Source organism: Lepidochelys kempii, chromosome 3 (genome assembly GCF_965140285.1).
Source record: "Lepidochelys kempii isolate rLepKem1 chromosome 3, rLepKem1.hap1, whole genome shotgun sequence".
In the NCBI taxonomy this organism is placed as follows: Eukaryota; Metazoa; Chordata; order Testudines; family Cheloniidae; genus Lepidochelys; species Lepidochelys kempii.
The window spans coordinates 14,771,060-14,787,741 of record NC_136382.1 but is presented as its reverse complement, the minus strand read 5'-3'; the positions used below and the strand labels follow the sequence as shown (position 1 = coordinate 14,787,741).

The following is a 16,682-nucleotide window of genomic DNA, read 5'->3' as shown; positions in this document are numbered from 1 at the left end:
AATGGCCTCAGGCAGCCTTCTCATTCGCTGCCTAGCTGGTGCCACTTCCCCACCTCAGGCTAGCAGAAGAACCCATGCCCACCTACTACTTCAGATTCCCCCTCAGGGACCCTCTAATCAACAGCCAAGGCCTGCACCCTCCTGAACCTTGATGCCTTACCTCACCATCTAGCTTTCCCCACTTCTCGGGGCTCACCAGCCTCACAACTCCCTCCTCCCAGGGAGTATCTGTCACCTATTTTAATTCTATAGCCACCAAACATACCTCCCAGTCCCTACCCCCCCGCAGGGTGTGACTTCAGCCTATTTCCCTGTCACTCCTTCTACAAGGGGCTTCCGACATTTATAAACCCAGCCTAGCTACTCCCTCCTCAGCTGAGCTCCCTCAGTCAGTCAGGGGATTCCTTAAACCACCTGGTTCCCCTCAGGTGTGGCTTGTCTGGTTAATTGGCCCTCTTCTTAGCCTGCATTAATCCCTTCAGGAAAAGTGTGGGATGAACACCCATTACAACCTATACCAATAAATGTTGATGGGAAAAGGTGCAATAGGGAGACCGACTAAATTAGTCCAAACAAAGAGGCCTAGGGATCCAAGCATGGGACCACAAATCAATGAACCAAAATTGATGTGCTGGCAATTAGGCCTAACTGGTGGATAATAATGGGGATGGGCTATTCCACACACCACTCACTGCCATTTGGAGTTCTTGAAAAAAAGTAAAGACACTGAGGAAAAAATATGGACAGAGGAGTACGCTACTTGAGTGAAAGACAAGAGAAAAAAAAGGAATGAGCTTCACCATCATAGCTGCCACCTCAACCCTCTCCTGGGACTCTAGTATCTAGCCTGACACCCTTGTGCCTTCTTTGTCCTAATCTGGGGAGCTGTCCTGACCAGACCAAGCCAGAAAGCAGGGTCCAGATACCACCTCTGGCTAAATTCCAAACATCACCTGAGATATGAGACTTTGTTTCCCTGGGGCCACTGTGTCCTACACCTTCCCTATGTATATTTCCTCTCCCTCCTCACACTTTTCCTTCTGTCTAATAACAATCTGACTTAGTCAGCCAAGACTGCATATTTTACAACACTGCTGTAAGTCTGTGACCAGAAAGAGACAGCTAAAAGCAATGCCCTAAACAGCCCAATACTTATACAAGTTTGCCAGGTCTCTCACTGGCTGATAAGACCGTTTGCTGAGTTTGTATTTCTCCAGCAGCGAGGTTGCAAGTGAGAGTCAACACCAGAGACACAAGCTGCATTTTCTCTCCTTGCTGTTCTTTTCTCCCCCTTTTCATGTGTATGTCTTGTTTTGTCTTCTCAGAAATGGAGTTGGACTTTAATAACAGCAACAACAGCTCCAGCCCATCTCAACTGATTTCTACTCTTTCCTCCCCAAAAAGTAGTTTATTACCATTTAAGAGACTATCAGAGAAGAGGGGTGTGTGTGTGCCACCCTTGACTAATTTTTGTGGCTCCTTTCTGCACCCTCTCCAATTTTACAACATCCTTTTAAAAACATTTTGTTCTCTTTTCCCTGCTGCTCCCAGCCTACCAACTCAGTGACTGTAGGATTTCTCTGGCCACCTCGTAGGGGAGGGATGCACAAAAGGGTGGACAGGATGAAGAGTGTGAGGGGACAGTGCCATTCACCCACACAAGGATGAAACAGGATGATGACTCCATCACTATTAAATCCACACTCACATGTTTTTAAAGTTGAAGTTTCTGACTGCATGCAAATTCTTTTCCAATATGCAAATTAGCCAATTTATTTAAAACATTAATGGGACACAAGTTCCTTCACTTTTTTCCTTAGCTGGTGGCAACTCTAGAGCAAGGATCATTTCTCATCCAAACTGAGAGTATGGTCACAACATCATCCCACATATCTCGCCACTCCCTATAGTCACTATCTTTCATCAAAGGCGATGTGTGGGCGATTACTGTGGCTATGATTGATAGCCAAGTGGCAGCCAGCAGAAAGTGAGCTAACATAGGACCAGGTTTGCATGAGACATGCCATGACAGATGTCCCTTTGTTCTGCTTAAACCCCAGTTTCACGAGAACCACGATAATCCCAGTAAACCAGGATGTCCAGCCATTCTGTCCACAGTACTTTTCAAAGGAAGGAGCTGCAGATAACGTTTTCATAATGAATGATTTTTCACCAGCAATAATAGGGTTAAGCTAGGCATCATAGGAGAGGGAGAGACTATGTACAGACTTTTTTAACAAAGCTGATCACTCTGTTTGCGGACACAGCTGGATTAGGTTGCATTCTTCCCATAATTTTTTTTTGGAAAATTCCTGACTAGTACGATATCAATCCCAAAGAAATGACGCTGGCAGATCCAGTTGTCATACTGCTGCTGTTTGTGGTAACTTTTGTTTCTATTCTCACTGTGAAAAGGGGCTGGAATAAGAGACCCTGCCTGAATTTCCCCCCAGGACCAAGACCTTTACCCGTCCTTGGAAATGTACACCAGCTGAACCTGAAGAGACCTTACCGAACTTTGCTTGAGGTAACACTTTCGAATGGGATGGACTGGGCAGGCTATACTTGATCTCAGAGTTGTAAATGGCAGATGGAAAAATGCAAGCTAAGTAAAATGCAGGAGTCCCCATTTTTAGAAGCAGTGCGCACTGCGAGGGGAAATGCTTAACGCAGACAAAGCAAGGGTAGCACGGCTTAAGAGTTAGCTAGTCAGTGAGGCACTGATCACTGACTTACCATTGACTTCAGCCAATCTGGGATCAGGTCCTTCAGTCTGGCGTTATATGTATGTTTATTTGGCCTATCTAGAACTTTGATCTGTGCTGGGCTTCATGCAACATATCTTAAAGCCTGTCACAGATCAGTGAGAGAATGTGACAGAAAAGTTCATTAATGATAATAATTAACAATACTTGCAGTACAGGCTAACCCCGCGTAAGGGGGGTGAACATGAAGGGACCATGAGGAGGATGAACTTATCCTGCCTGGATGGAGCAGGATATGGGTGAGGGGCATGGCTGGGGATAAGCCCCTCTGGGGTCCTCCTGCCTCACACAGAGGTGCTGTGTAAGGGCCCTATGGCCATGTGGGCACTTTCAGCCACTGAGCTGAAGCGGTCTCTGAAGAGCCACTCCATGCCCGGGGACAAAGACTAATCCAGTGTTTGAATTGTATGTATGTTTATCTAGCCTATCTAGAACTTTGATCTGTGCTGGGCTTCACTCAACATATCTTAAAGCAGCGCTATGCATGCCTGTCACACATCACTGAGAGAATGTGACAGAAAAGTTTGTTAGTGATAATAATTAACAATACTTGCAATACAAGCTAAACCAGAGGGATGGACATGAAGGGACCATGCAGAGGGTGCGCTTATCCAGTCTGCCATGGAGCCCTGCCCATGTAAGCCCCCTGCCTGCAGCAGGAGCAGGTGGGCATGACTGGGGATAAGCCCCTCTGGGGTCTTACACCGCAAACTCTGTGTGAGGCAAGTGCTCTATGGCTGAGCTGAAGTGACAGGTTTCAGAGGGGCAGCCGTGTTAGTCTGTATCAGCAAAATGAAAAAGGAGTCCTTGTGGCACCTTAGAGATTAACAAATGTATTTGGGCATAAGCTTTTGTGCTCTAAATCCCACTTCATCAGATGCATGGAGTGGAAAATACAGTAGAGAGGTATAAATACACAGCATATGAAAAGATGGGAGTTGCCTTACCAAGTGTGTGGGGGGGTCAGTGCTAACGAGCCAATTCAATTAAGGTCCAAGTGGGCTATTCTCAACAGTTGACGAGAAGGGGTGAAGATCACTTTTGTAGTGCTAATGAGGCCAATGTAATCAAGGTGGCCCATTTCAAGCAGTTAACAAGAAAGTGTTTCTCAAGCGGCCACCAGGGGGTTTTCCTGTGGCCATGACAGCCTCCTAGGTGGTGATGGGGGAGGGGGAGATGGCAAAGCATTGGCAGAGGCCCTGGAGACGGGGGATGGCAGGTGGGAAGGGGACAACGCTGCAGGAGGAAGGTCAGTTCTCTTCTCTAGCTATGGGAGTTTCAGCCCCGGGGTGGTTGGGAGGCGGCTCCAGCGGCAGGACCTAGGGAGCCTGGCTGCGCAGACCAGGGCACCCGCAATGGTGCTTTGGGTGCCAGCACCCAGCTCCTGCCCCCAGCTCTGGGCTCTGGCCACTGGCACCGACCCCAGCCCCGGGTTCTAACCCCAAACCTTGGTGGCGGCCGCTGGCCCGGGCACCAATCCCCAGACGCACACTCCAACTCCCAGCCCTGGCTGCTGACCCTGGGTGCAGATCCCCAGCCCCAGTTGTGTGGCAGCAGGCGCTGGTTTCGGCATAATGGCCCTTGCTGCCTCCCCCAGCTCACATCCAACCCCCTCCCCATTGCCCCTGGTCCTTCTGCCTTCCTGGCCCTGCATTCATTCCTCCATCATCCCTGGGCCCCACTACCTCCCGCAGCCCACATCCAACCCACCATGACTCCTGCTGACAAATGGAAAGTGTGCTGACAAATGGAACCGGGTTCAAGGAAGAGCAACAGAAATGACTGGAGGTCTGGAAAACACATCATAAAAGAAGAGACCAAAGAAGGCTGGTCTGTTTCACCAAGGGAAGGTTAAAAGGCGATTTGATAGTTTATAAGCACCTGCACAAGGAGAAAGTCTCTGACAATAGGGGGTCCGTGAAGTTAGCCGACAAAGGCATAATGAGATCCAGTAGCTGGAAGACCAAAAGCATAACTGGATTCAAAAAAGAATTAGATAAGTTCCTGGAGGATAGGGCCATCAATGGCTATTAGCCAAGATAGCCAGGGATACAACCCCGTGGGCTAGGTGTTCCAAAACCTCCAACTGTCAGAATGTGGGACTGGATGACCAGGGTTGGATCACTCAAAATAGCCCAGGAATGTTCATTCTCTCTGAAGCATCTGGTACTGGCCACTGTCAGAAGACAGGACACTGGGCTAGCTGGACCATTGGTCTGACCCAGTATGGTCATTCTTCTGAGACAGCCCGTGTGCTGAAGAGCTTACGTTAGATGGCCTGATACAGTCACATCTCATCACTTGCCTCTTGCTGTATCCCATGCCCCATCCTTCATCTTTTCATTGTCTATCTGGGCCTTGATCCTGCATCAGGATCTGCTAGCACAGACCCCTGTGCCCATGAAGTCATGCTGAACCCAGTGGTACATAGATTTTATGCCCCTTTGAGCAAGGCCCATTGTTATATTCTGTGTTTGTACAACATCTAGCACAATGGAGTTCTGGTCCTGACTGGGGCTCCTAGATGCTACAGTAACACCGATGATTAATAATAATGAGAGTCCATGCAGATAGAAGGGTCTGCACAAGCAGCTTTCAAAGCAAGATTGGAGCCATAGATTGTCAGCTATTCAGGGAAAGCACCTTGTATTCTTATTTGTCTTCAAAGCACGGAGCATATATTTGGTGCCATTTATAATAACAATAACAAGCCCATCTAAAGTAAAACCACTGATACACTGTCAATTTTTTTCAAGGCCAAAGTGAAAGAACTACTCTCAGTAAAGTTGGTTACAAAAAAATTCATTTATTGTTAATTGTTTTGTTTTAATCAAAAATTTAATTTTTTTAAATGAAATCCTGAAAAATGTCAATAAAAATCATTTTGGTCAAATTTGTATGTGTGAAAAGGAAATAAGTTCCTGTCCAGCTCTAATGGTATACTGTAGCCCATTATACTGTCTGTAACTGCTGTATGCAGGTAAAACCAGATATAGGTAATCCTTTACATAATTCCCTCCTGAGGGCAATTCCCAGGGAGCCAAGCAGTGTGTCATTTGTAGAGCCTGTTTTTTTTAACAGGGTTACAAAGGTAATGAATGTACATGGTAAGTTTGTCATAGACATTAGTGCAAAGCCTGGTCCCTTGTTTCAATAAGTAGGACACTAGCCTAGGACTTGGAGACTTGTCTTCAATTCCTGCTCTGCCAAAGACTTCCTGTGTGACCTTGGCAAGTCGCTCTGTGCCTCAGTTCCCTGCCTGTAAAATGGGCTGATAGCACTTTCCTACCTCATAGGATGTCATGAGGGTACATTAAAGATTGTTTCAGTGGGCATCGGACACTCTATGTACTAGGCATTCTTAAGCTCTATGCCCATATTATAGCAAAACCTAAAACCTTACAATGCTTTTTCCAAACAAAATAAACAGCAGCAAAAGAGCAGCAGTGTGTATAACGGTCTCCTGTCTGGATGCTGAACCTGGCACTTGTTCATTCAGCTATATTTGTAGGCAGAAGAAAAAAAACCAGCTCTAGCTTGTATGTTTTAAAATCAATTGAAACCCAACAGTTGGTATAACAGTAGCATGGAAACATATAATGCTTCTCCCCCCCTCTCCCCCATATTTAAGCTGTCTGAGAAATATGGCCCAGTCTTCAGCATTCAGATGGGACCCAAGAAAATGGTGGTGCTGTCGGGATACAAGATGGTGAAGGAGGCTCTTGTGAACCAGGCAGATGCGTTTGTGGAAAGGCCTAGAATCCCAATATTTGAAAAAATTTCAAGAGGACATGGTGAGATTTCTTTTCTTTCTTACCTAATGATAAGACTGTTTTATGCTCTGACCATTGGAAACATTCTTCTTCTGTCAGGGGTGTGTTCTGCAGGGCTGAGAAATCAGAACAGTCTGGAGAGCATACATTCTTACTTGTATACTTCCATTCAGCAGTTCTGTTGCTTCCAAAGATAAGACCAAGACACTGGGGACTTGACACAAAAATGTTACAGGAGATATACAAAGGGGCATTATTAAACAATGGAGTAAGTCCGTCCCTGTCTATCGGTGAAAGATAGAGACCCAGTAAATGTAACGTAAGGTAACAAAACTAAATCTGAGGTGAAAATAAAGGAGCTGGAAGACTTGGAGGCAACCATCTCATTACCCTTTGCAAACGTCAGTGTGGAAACACCACAAAACCCATGCAAGTTACAAAAAGACTCAAAGAAAAAGAAATTAGGCTTGCCTACTCCTGGCTGTCTGCACTGCAGAACGTGTACACTAAACCCACCTATTTTCTTTTCCAATAACCCCAGAGGCAACGGAGTGCCTGGACTTTGCAGAGCTCCATGACTGACAGCTTTGCAGGGACGCAACAGGTTTCTCTGACTAACCCGTGAAGCTGCTGCCTTTAAATCTCATATGATAGCTCTCCATTCAAGGCTTCCTCTTTGAACTCACCTCCCTGGTCCTGGCTTTCCCTGCATCCTCCCAGATCCTGCTTTCTCTTCTTAACAGGCCACCCCCTGCTACAGGCTTCCCTGATAACCCTGCACTGATCACGCCACCGCTAAGCTTTACCCAGTATCTTCCTTAGTGGCTGAGTACCCTCCTCACTCCCAGCTTCTTCCTATCCGGCCCAAGAAACTCCCTGTTTGCAGCTGCCATCCTTGCTTGCTACCATCATAGGCATTGCAAAGCAGAATGCAGTAACACCTAACTTTTAGTCACTTAGAAAATCACAGGAACAGCACTGCGATCCACAAAACCTGAGTCAGGCATGTAGGTTCCCTATACAATGAATGGGAAGAACTAGACACCTAACAACTGATTCACAAAACCCAGCATGCTAGGCAGGGAACTGCCTAAATTAGCCAGTGGGAGATGTTGATGAGAGGGGTGTTTCCTAAGCCCTGCCCCTTCACTGGGATAGGTTCCTAAGTCTGGGCTGCAGGGAGGCACCTAGCTGTGCTAGCAATCTGCAAGCAGAAACCCCTCTCCTGGAGTCAGACAGCTTAGGTGTGTAACTCAGTGTTAGGTGCCTGCCTTCACAGGCCCTAGGCTCCTATGTGTCTGCATCTTTCTAGGCATCTGGACACCTATCTCCTGCCTAAGTCTCAATACAATCCACACAAAACAGCAGGAGGAGGAGGTGCTGGGGGCACTGCCCACCTTATAACGTTTAGCCCAGTGGTTAGAGCACTCACCTGGATGTGTAAGACCCAGGTTCAATTCCCTCCTAAGGCAGAGGGGGAACAAAAGACTGGGAGAGGCATCTCCCACCTCTCAGGAGAGTGCTCAACCCACTGAGCGATGGGATATTCTGAAGTAGGGCTCTCAATCTCTCCTGCTGAGGCTGTTCCACTTCTGAGAAGAGTCTTTGTGTCAGCGAGTGAGAGAATGAATGTCTCTTAGCCTGGTGGTCAGGGCACTCAACCAGGGATCCAGGGGCCACTCCCCCTGCTCCAGTGACTCTAATTATTCAAAGTGGAACAGCTTCAACAGGAGAGGTTGAAGGAGACTATCCCATAGCTGGATGGTGAGCGCACTTTCTTGAGAGGTAGCAGACCCATGTTCAAATCTCTTCTCTGCCTCAGAGGGGAAGTGAAACTGGGTCTCCCACATCCCAGGTGAGTGCTAGAACTATGGGGCTAAAAGTTATAAGGTGGGTACCACGACCATCACCTCTGCTTCTTTTATTGGGATCAAAATGTGAGATAGGCAAGTGAACACCCCAGTTCATGGATTGCACGGGGGCTTAGGAAGGAGATACGTGTCCAGATGCCTAGAAAGAGACAGAAACATGGGAGCCTAGGGAATGTTTATCCTGCAAATTTTGGCACCAAATGAGTTCAGACACTTACGGGGTTTGGCAGGATCTAAGCGGAGCCTAAAATTGGGAATTAGGCCCCTAAGTACCTTTGTGAATCTCCCCATAAAAGTTTATAGAACCATAGAAATGTAGGGCTGAAAGGAACCTTGAGGTCATCTAGTCCAGCCCCTGCATTGAGGCAGGGTTGAGTACAAGCTTGTCTTACTTAGCCACGTAACTCAGTGCATGACCAAGTGAAGTTGAAAGCAAAGCAGCCCTTGCGATCGAGTTACTCTTTATGCATAATTAATAACGACTTGCTGCGGACTGCTCTGAAAATGTAACCTGTGGTGTTTGGGAGGCTGAGCATTATGGACGTTTAAGGTTAGTTGATACTGGCTGCTCATATTCAAATCTAAGGAATGATATTTCAGGTGTTATTTTTGCTCATGGTGAAAACTGGAAAGTGATGAGAAGATTCACTCTCATGACCTTACGGGATTTTGGTATGGGCAGGAGGACCATTGAGAACAAAATCCTGGAAGAATGTGATTATCTGATAAAGGATTTTGAATCTCGCAAAGGTAAGTACGTGTTGAGCTTCGTAGTGTAACACTGGTAATCATTCAAAGTCCTTAACCACATCGGGGCCTGTGAAGCCCCCTTTCTCCCACCCTCATGGAGTCACCTCACTTGGAAATTAACTCAGTCATGACTCTTGCCTTTGATTCCAACTAGTCAGAACTTAGGGGAGGAGCCTGAACCAGTTGGAGCAATTGGTTGCTGTGTAAAGGGTGGGAGGGGAAGGTGCTGGGGGATTAGCCTAAAAATAATGGTCCAGTTCCTCACTAAGGCAAATCTCAGACTGACTCTCAGGGAAGTTTGACCTGAGGATCTGAAACAAGGGAAAGGTGTAATGAGTCCTCCTTCTCTGCACACCAGTAATGCCTCTGCTTAAAGGAGCCCAGAGACTGCTCCCTTCTATTGCCCCAAGGAATGCAAGTCATCCCAAAAGGGGCAGGGGCGGCCTGTTATTTCAATGGTTTCCAGTATGAAACCTGTTGGTTACCAACAAAATGATGGATGTTGCTGTTTAATGTTTTTTAGGAAGCTCCTTTGACACCATGAAGATGATGAATGTTGCTGTTTCCAATGTCATTGTGTCGATAATGCTCGGACACCGGTTTGATTACGAGGACCCAAAGTTTATCAGGCTTATCTATTTAATTAATGAAAGTGTCCGGCTTTGTGGGAGTCCCATGGTTACGGTAATATTAGTCTGGTTTATCCCGTGTCTATTTTTGGGATTTCAAAATATTTCCAAAGGAGAGAGATCCTAATCCCAGATTATCCAATAGCACAATGATTAGAGCCCTCAACTCGGGTGTGGGAGAATCAGGCAAAGCAGCCATTTGAACCTGGGTTTCTCATATCCTGCACGAGTGCCATAAACACAGGGCTATTGGCTATTCTGCGGAATTGTTTGTGTCCCGCCCCCATCCCCTTGAGGGTTGGCCAAAAATTCATTCTGGAGCTGCAAAACCTTTCCTGTTGAAAATGTCATCGAAACAATAGGTTTCCGTGACACGTTCTAGTTTCAGTGATTTGGGATTTTCTGATTCAACCATTTCATCTAAAAATTGCTGAGCAGCTCTAACATCTCTAACAGGAAGCAGCCCCAGATGCTCCAGGGGAACAAGCAAGAAACCCTTATGTTGGGCAATGGTGGAATAACCTGCCTACAGTGAATAACCTGTCCATGGAAATCCCTGCCCATAATCCTCACCACCATCAGTTAGCTGGCTGGCTTGTGCCCCGAGCGTGAGAGTTTACACCCTTTCTAAAAGTCAATTGACACAGGCGTTAAAAGGCTGGTGACCGCCCTACACAAGCTCCCCAACCTTTGCTATCATCCGCACAACAGCATCAGTGGTAGCGACCGCATAAAGTGGTAGGGCACAAAGGTTATAGACACATCCCAGGAGCCTGGCCGGCTTAACCTCCTGAATGTAAAATTATAGTGGTTGCTCTACACTTACACCAGCCATATGAAGAAGAAGCAGAAGAAGAAGGAGGAGATGAGTTCCAAGAGTTGTTTCATTAATCTCAATGGGAGATCTGCATGTGGAAGACGTATAGAAACAGGCCCTGTTATTTACAAGACCATGTTTATCAACCCAATACGTATTACTGTAAAGCCACAGGCTGATCATGAATTATTTGTTAACCACTATAATCTGTGTTCCCTTTGGCTAATTGTGCTATTCCCTTCCTTTAGGTGTTCAATATATTTCCCGCCCTTGGGTTCCTACCAGGAAATCACAAGACTGTCTTTAATAACATGGAAGAACTGTACTCCTTTATTCAGCAGACTTTCATCGAATACCTGAAGCAATTAGATCCCAGTGACCAGAGAAGTTTCATTGATGCCTTTCTCGTCAGGCAGCAGGAGGTACCAATGGGCTGGGAAAGGTAGAGGGGGTTAATGCAGATTTTCTCTGATTACCAATATTCTTTAAACTTTAACGGAGAGTTTTGTACTTGCAGGAAATATATAATCCCAATTCCCATTTCAAAAATGAGAATTTGCAAAGCCTGGTGAGTAATCTGTTCACGGCTGGGATGGAAACAACTTCTACCACACTCCGCTGGGGCCTTTTGCTTATGATGAAATACCCAGCTATTCAGAGTAAGATTTCTGAGCCCTTCTGACTATTCATCACTTCTCTTACTCTGCTCTGTATGTACTGAGTGTGCTTTTGTACAAACTATGTCCATACACATATAGACACAACAGTCCTCACCCATGTTCAAATGCAAGACCTCTGGCATGATGTCATCCCTTGCAGTAGGGAGAAGACAGACTTGGCTGTCATGAAAGTAAAGGGAATTCTTTATTGAGGCTGCTAGACTCAGAGAGGGCCCTGGAGTTTTCCCTGGTCATTTAGCTCTCTGACTAAATCACTCTTTGCTGCCTAATGTCCCCACACAGGGTCTCCCTAAATTTTAGACTGCACTAAGGATGGGAGGGACCACAGTGTATTGTAAACCTCAAGAGCCTGATCATAGCAGATGCGGCACACACTCAACTCTCATTAATCAGTGGAACTTGAGGATGTTTAGCACTTCACAGGATCGAGCTCTCAAAGCAAAAGCCCGACCCTTTGCACAGAGACAGTATCTTCTCTGCACTCAGTAGGTTACTACTATGCATTGCTAAAAGAGGCATGCTTACCTCTGCTCCCAAATTACCCATCTGAGCCTTGTACCATTTCAGCCTTGGTAACTAAGGTTGTCAGCAGCAGCATTTTAGAAACAAGATGTTTGTGTCCTAAAGAGTGTCGATTATATTGTTTAGCAGGTGTCAGTTTTATGCTTTCTTCTCTCTGTCTAGTTTCTCATAGGGGTTCCCACCACCATAGTATCTGAGCACCTGCTTTCACTCTCTTTTAATTGTTCAGAAAAAGTCCACGAAGAGATCGAAAGAGTTATAGGATCTGCCCAGCTTCGTTATGAACATCGGACACAAATGCCATATACGGACGCAGTTATCCATGAAATTCAGAGGTTTGCTAATATCCTGCCAATGAGCTTGCCTCATGAGACTACTGAGGATGTCAGACTTAATGGCTATGTTATTCCTAAAGTAAGTTTTTAAGAGGTACTTTAATTACTGGGACTTTTAAACTCACCAATTAAAACAGAATAACAATGGATTATTTAAATTCCTCCAGACAAGAAATCACATGACCTCATGCACATAAACACCATGGTGATCAGTAGGGATTGAACCTGGGGGCTTCAGCATCAAAAATTCTAGCCCATCTAACTGGAGCTAAAGGAGTTACTCTGATAATTCTTGATAAGATAGTAGGCCCTTCTTCTCACTGGGGCTAGCACAACCCCAGAGAGACACACAATCACATAAGCAGATTTGGATGAGAAGGGAGGACATTTTTTGAATATTCCCCTTTCTCTTTAAGAGAAACTAAAGATGTTCTATCATGAAACTAACAGCAGATTGAATGCTCTGTGAGCACTTTGGCTTCACACGTGGTGATGAGTTCACTGAAGCTGAGTGCTTCCCAAACAACATACCACCACCTCCTACCCAACACAATCAGTTCTGGCTCATAGGACAGGAAGCCAGCCACACCACTTCTGGCCGCATTCTTGACTTAATCTGGACAATTCCCATCCACAGACTAATCAAACTTTAAACTTCTTAGCTGCTGGGCTCAGATAAGGCAAACCACAAAGTAATACATGCAGTGATGTCTGCAGTGCTCTGGATCAAACCTCCGATATGTTTATGGGAAAGAGGGCAGGGGGGTGCTGTCCTGAGTGTTTGTCAGCTATGAAGACATGAAATATTAAGAAGGCAAGGTGAGAAGTGGAAAGAGCCCTTCTCTGGGCACCCCCGGAATGGATATACCTGCAGGATACTGTTCCTGGATCAGATCCTCAGCTGGTGCAAATGAAGTGAGCACAGCTTTGCCAGTTTACACCATCTGATGATCTGGCTTGTTATCTTTCTGAATGAAGCTCACAGTTTATCGTCAATTTTATATTTTTATTAGAGCTAGTAGAAAAATGCAAATGTTTTTATTATTTATTTTAAGGATTTTATTTTTAATTGAGAGGGTTTTTTTTTCAATTTCACAGAAATTTCCAGGAAAAAAACAGAGAAGCTGTTTCTGGGATTAAAAATAATTTTTTTGTGAAAATTTTATATTTTCGAAAATAGTTCTTAGTAAAAATGTTGGTTATCAGTAAAAAATTTTAGTTTGGGGAAAATTTTGCCGAAAATGGAATTTTTCCACGAATTTTTTTGTTGCCAACAAAATACCTTTTTTTTGGTTGAAATCACAGTTCAATGGAAAAGTTTTGACTGTTCTAATTTTTATTTTGTGATACTTTTTAGGGTACTTATATCATCCCCTTACTGGCCTCTGTTTTGTGTGACAAGACTCAGTGGGAGAAGCCTGGAGAATTCTATCCTCAGCATTTCCTCAGCACAGATGGAAAGTTCGTGAAGAATGAGGCATTCATGCCTTTTTCAGCAGGTAACTTCCCTTCAAGGACAGCAGTTTGCCTTTGTCTTGTGTCTTCCCCCTTCTAAGGCATCATGTTGGATCTCAATCTGCCTTTGCATTCAAGGAAGGGCTGGGCGAAACTCTCTCAGTGCTGTTCCGGAGCAATGCTAGATATTCCTTGTCTCTGTGGGTTGAGTTTGTTACTTCCATTGCACTTCCAATCCCTGCTGAGTAAAATACATGAAAGGACTAAGCATGAAAATCACATTGTTTCCAGAGATGGACCAAAATCCAGAACCAGACACTCTGAAACCTTAGTGGCTGTGGATTCTGGACCCTGAGCCAAAGGAGAGCTGGAGATGGCTCTTGCCAAAATCTGTCATTGCCATTCCTTGAGCAAGCTAAAATGGTCCTTAGAGAGAATTCCAGCCTTTAGGTTGTTCAGGAGGTTCTGTCTGTCCCCTTGCATATGGGCACTAGCTTGCCTGGATGACCTTATGGTCTGGTGGACTGAGCAAGGTACTACGAATGGGGAGCTTTTGATTTCTAGTCCTTCCTTTGCCCGTTACATCCGGTGTGACCTCAAAGAGGTCACTTACCCACTTTATGTCATATTTTCCCATCTGTAAAATGGAGGTGATAACACTTGCTTTCTGAGATGGTGTTGTGAGGATGAATTAGCTCATAATTGCTAAGCGCTTATCTACAGCTCTTTCCTAGAGTTAAAACTCAAATCTGTTGTGTTGCTGTTACTTTTGAAATCCTTCCATCCTTGGTGAATTTCATTACAGGTCGGAGGATCTGTGCAGGCGAGACTCTTGCCAAAATGGAGCTCTTCCTCTTCTTTACAAGCCTCCTGCAGAGGTTCACTTTCCATCCTCCTCCTGGAGTTACCAGCTCAGACCTGGACCTCACCCCGGCAGTTGGGTTTACCACGCCCCCAATGCCCCATAAGATCTGTGCTGTGCCATGCAGATAAACTACAGCTTCTTGGGAAAGTCACACAACCTCAACCCCACTCTGTCCTACTGCTTATCCCTCCCAGATACATGTGACCTATCTTAACAGCATTTTACTCTATGCCTTAGAAACCGGTTAGAGCTTGGGGCCGGCGTTATGCTGCCAGAGCCAGGGATTGGAGCCTGAACTGAAGCTGGGGCCACATGGCCAGAGTTGGGGTCAGTGCCTGACAGGGTCAGGAGCTGCATGGCCAGAGTTGGGGTCAGTGCCTGACAGGGTCAGGAGCTGCATGGCCAGAGTTGGGGGTCAGTGCCTGACAGGGTCAGGAGCTGCATGGCCAGGGTTGGGGTCAGTACCAGTGGCCAGAGCCCGGAGCTGGGGGCAGAAGCCCAGTGTTGGCACCTGAAGCCCCATGGCTGGAGTCCTGGTCTGCACAGCCAGGCTCCCTAAATCCTGAAGCCCACCTCCCAAGCACCCCAGGGCTGAAGCCAATGCTTCTTTGTCTCTCCCCCTCTCGCCCCATCACTTCCCAGGAGGCTGTTGTGGCTGCAGGAAAACCCCCTCATGGCCTCATGAGAGACACTGCATTAGTAACCTGCTAATTTCTACCAGAAAACAATAAAAACATATATAACTCTTGCAATGTTGTGAAAGATCCATTTCTTCAAACCAGCAATCATCATTGCCCAGAACTATAGTTATTATTCAGCCATTGTAAAATATTTCACCACAGTCCCAAGTGTAACTGGGTGGCTTGCCCATAGGCTGGAGTGCCTGGGCCCAAGACAATCCTGATTACGACATGAGCCCCACCAAAGAGGAATTAGGTGATTCTAATATAAAGGCCACAAGAAGCTGTAGTGGGGCCTGTCCTACTTTTTGTTTGGAAGCCAGCTGGGGCTGGTGGAAGGAGCTGCTCTGAGGAGCAAGTTGGACTTCTGCAGAGCCCTAGCCAGATAAAGCCTGTGACTGGCTTTTAAAGAAGGAAAGATGAGCTGAAAAACTGTATTTGTCTGGATGTTTGAGTTGTGTTTTTTTGGCAGACTGAGGAGAACTAGTGAAGAGTCAATTAAAGGCTTGAGTTTAGAGGGTCCCTGGGGACTGTGTGAGGTTTTTAAAGGGGCCAGGATGAAGGGGAAATAGAGACAGGGTAGCCACATAGGCAATCCTAGCCATGAGGGGGCACTTAGGATGCAGTGAACAGCCACGTACTACAGCAAGATCTAATAATCATGTATTACATTTATAGAGTAGTTTTCATCTATTGTATCAATTTAGAGGGAGCATATGGGCCCAAAGAGTCACAGATGTTAACTTGCTCCTATCCCTGGCCAATATTATACGGTGTTGTATAATGTTTGGCATTTGTTATACAGAGGCCTCAGCCTGTTTAGTACCATGGCAAACACACTCTTTTAAACCTTTTATTAAAGGTAAGGAAACACCATGAATACATTACAATTCAAATGCTTTGAGTAAGGTTTATTTTAACAATATCCTTTGATCCTGTTCCTTTAGCTGTAAGGAGTATTTAAGAAGAACTCCCCTCCTGCACACACACATACCCCTCTTCTCTGATAGTCTCTTAAATAATATTGCAGATGGCAATAACTACTTTTGGGGGGGAAGAGTAGAAATCAGTTGAGATGGGCTGGAGCTGTTGTTGCTGTTAAAGTCCAACTCCATTTCTGAGAAGACAAACAAGACATACACATGAAAAGGGGGAAGAAAAGAACAGCAAGGAGAGAAAATGCAGCTTCTGTCTCTGGTGTTGACTCTCACTTGCAACCTCGCTGCTGGAGAAACACAAACTCAGCAAATGGTCTTATAAGCCAGGGACATACCTGGCAAACCTGTATCAGTATTGGGGTGTTTAGGGCATTGCTTTTAGCTGTCTCCTTCTGGTCATAGGCTTACAGCAGTGTTGTAAAATATACAGTCTTGGCTGACTAAAACAGATGGTTATTAGACAGAAGGAAAAGGGGGTGGGGGAGAGGAAAAAAATAAAATAGGGAAAGCGTAGGATACAGTAACCCCAGGGAAACAAAGTCTCATATCTCAGGTGACATTTGGAATTTAGCCAGAGGTATCATCTGGATCCTGCTTTCTGG

General features: G+C 45.6%; 1 protein-coding gene across 1 annotated transcript; it reads left to right on the top strand.

Annotated features, from left to right (window-relative positions):
• Window positions 1-2,236: 2,236 nt before the first annotated feature.
• LOC140908508 (cytochrome P450 2K1) lies at window positions 2,237-15,210 on the top strand. Its single transcript, XM_073335754.2, has 9 exons — window positions 2,237-2,527; window positions 6,397-6,559; window positions 9,010-9,159; window positions 9,683-9,843; window positions 10,854-11,027; window positions 11,123-11,264; window positions 12,037-12,221; window positions 13,500-13,641; window positions 14,403-15,210. The coding sequence occupies exons 1-9, from the start codon at window positions 2,342-2,344 to the stop codon at window positions 14,588-14,590; spliced, it is 1,491 nt and encodes a 496-aa protein (XP_073191855.2). The 5' UTR covers window positions 2,237-2,341; the 3' UTR covers window positions 14,591-15,210.
• The last annotated feature ends 1,472 nt before the right edge of the window (window positions 15,211-16,682 follow it).

Coding starts and splice junctions, on each gene's coding strand:
- LOC140908508 (XM_073335754.2), top strand. CDS start 2,342: ATGACGCTGGCAGATCCAGTTGTCATACTGCTGCTGTTTGTGGTAACT. Junction 11,028..11,122: donor TTCTCGTCAGGCAGCAGGAG/GTACCAATGGGC, acceptor TTGTACTTGCAG/GAAATATATAATCCCAATTC. Junction 13,642..14,402: donor ATTCATGCCTTTTTCAGCAG/GTAACTTCCCTT, acceptor ATTTCATTACAG/GTCGGAGGATCTGTGCAGGC.